The sequence below is a fragment of the Poromitra crassiceps genome (assembly GCF_964638095.1).
Source record: "Poromitra crassiceps genome assembly, chromosome: 7".
In the NCBI taxonomy this organism is placed as follows: domain Eukaryota; kingdom Metazoa; phylum Chordata; class Actinopteri; order Beryciformes; family Melamphaidae; genus Poromitra; species Poromitra crassiceps.
The window spans coordinates 23,208,468-23,210,967 of NC_139628.1; the positions used below are offsets into that span (position 1 = coordinate 23,208,468).

The window sequence follows — 2,500 nt, forward strand, 5'->3', positions numbered from 1 at the left end:
ACCACCGTGCTACGCCCACCAGTTCCAAGCCATTCATGTCATTCATTGACTGCCCTCTGGGGGGGCAATACCACGCCCTCTTTTGGCCAATGGGAGTGGAAAGTGATTCTGTTCTTCCTTGGCCCATGGCCAACCTTTCTACAAAGTTGTGTGGTGTTACGTGCATACGTTTAGGAGTTTGAAGCTAGACGCCTTCTTTTTTGTTTCGTTTAGTTAGCAAAAAAATGTAATAAAAAATAAAATAATCAAATAGAGAGAAGGGAAGTCCGGAGGGCTTATACAGAGTCCTCTCCCATCACACCACTCCCATTTCTGTGATAGACCACGCCCACTGCCACGCCTCCTTTTGGGTAGTGGGCGTGGAAAGTTAATCAGTCCTAAGTTAGCCCATGACCTACTTTTCTACAAAGTTTTGTTCCCAATCCATTCATAACTTTTTGAGATAGTATCCTGCAGACAGACAGACGGACGGACGGACGGACGGACGGACGGACGGACGGACGGACGGACGGACGGACGGACGGACGGACGGACGGACGGACGGGCAGGCAGGCAGGCAGGCAGGCAGGCAGGCAGGCAGGCAGGCAGACAGACAGACAGACAGACAGACAGACAACCAGACAGACAGACAGACAGACATGACCTCCCCGCCGTTGGAGGTAACAACTTCACCTGTAACATCCTTTTCTCCCATTATTTTTGCTCTCCTCTCTCTCTCTCCTCTCCATCTCTCCCTCCTTAGTGGCTGGCCCTGCGCTACCCCGGCCTGGCCATCTACGTGGACACGTGCAGGGAGTGCTACGAGGCTTACGTCATCTACAACTTCCTGCTCTTCCTGCTCAACTTCCTCAGCAACCAGTACCCCAGCCTGGTGCTGATGCTGGAGGTGCAGCAGCAGCAGAAACACCTGCCCCCGCTCTGCTGCTGTCCGCCCTGGGCCATGGGAGAGTAAGAGAGGGGGGGAGTGATGTGTGATGAATGAACAATGGATGGATGGATGGAGTATTTGATGGTTCCTCTCCTCTCCTCTGTCAGAGTGCTGCTGTTCAGGTGCAAGCTGGGAGTTCTACAGTACACCGTGGTCCGGCCCATAACCACGGTGATAGCACTGTAAGTTTCCTTCTGTAACCATGGTGATAACACTTTATCTAGCCCAGTGGTTCTCAAATGGGGGTCCGAGGACCCCCAGGGGTCCGTGGCACTTTGCAAGGGGGTCCGCGAAAAGTTTTCAGGAAAATAAAAATAAAAACAATTTTTTTGTGTCCAAAAGCTTCATAGTTCAACGAGAATATGTTATGCTTTAAATCTAAAATAGTTCATGGATTACATTCTAATCTAAACAAACCTATCAATTTAAAAGTCAAGCATGTTACCGTGGAAACAATTAAGCTTAGCCCAAAATCACAAATCAGAATGAGGGGGTCCCCGGTATATTTTCTATCTTGTAAGGGGTCCTTGGCTGAAAAACATTTGAGAACCTCTGATCTAGCCCACTGTAACCACAGTGATAGCACTGGAATGGTACTACTGTAATCACGATGGTAATATTGTAAAGCAGTGATTCCCAAAGTGTGGGCCGTGGCCCACTGGTGGGCCATGGAGGTACTGCAGGTGTGTCGCGAGTGGTCTGCCAACACCAATTTTCACAGGCAATCAAATGGCTGTAGCAGGCTCATTGTTAAAGATACAGAATATGAGACTAGAAGATCTTAGGTGTTCTTTACCAAGCATAGAGACACTGCATGAAATAGGCTACGCCCATCACGGGGGAAAAGCTCCGTTCATTTCCACACACCTGCGTCATTTTCCTTGAATTAAACATAGCTAAAAGCTGTTGTGTGGTGGGGCTGCGCAGACAACAAATGTAAAAAATCGCCAGTTAAAGAATTAGAGAGTTAGAGAAGAAAAATGTGGATCTAGCTGTCAAGGAAGTAAGTTGGAGTGTTCATCTTCCGTATATACGATCTTTTTGTGCAACACACAACCATGCACGCGACATAGGAGAACGCCAGGATTGGAGGGGGGGGGGAGGGTTCTGTTTTCCCCCGTCTTGGGCGTGGCTTCTGAATGATGACGCGTTACGCAGTGTCTCTATGACATGCTAGCTTGTCGGGAAGGGGGTGAAATAATGCTCCAAATGTAGGCAAACTTTTGCAGAAGGAAAAACTATTTCCAACCTTTCGGCTCAATTTATCTGAATGGAAATGGGTTCAATGGGTACCCACGAGCCTTCTCTTTCACAGCCTAAATAATATAGCATTAATAGCTGGGGATTGATATTTTTCTGTTGTTGCTCGTGACAGTTTGTCTCAACAAATGTGTTTTGCACGCAAATAGCCTACTTCTGTTGAGGGGAGAGAAAATGTTGGCAATCTGGCTTTTTGTGTATTTTGCCTCAATGTTTTGTATGTGGGTGGATGATTAAGTGGTCGTATGTCATGCTGCGACATTGTACTGTAACCATGGTGATTACACTGTAAAGAGTGTACTGTAACCATGG

At 47.6% G+C, this 2,500-nt stretch overlaps 1 protein-coding gene across 1 annotated transcript in view; it reads left to right on the forward strand.

The window, feature by feature from the left end:
- Positions 1 to 2,500, forward strand: part of LOC310779473 (transmembrane protein 184C-like) — a gene marked incomplete at both ends in the record, with an annotated part of 17,425 nt that overhangs the window by 2,231 nt on the left and 12,694 nt on the right. Inside the window, 2 exons of the mRNA XM_083640005.1 lie at positions 743 to 948; positions 1,036 to 1,110. Coding sequence (XP_083496131.1) covers positions 743 to 948; positions 1,036 to 1,110 — 281 coding nt within the window. The remainder of the gene's footprint in view (positions 1 to 742; positions 949 to 1,035; positions 1,111 to 2,500) is intronic.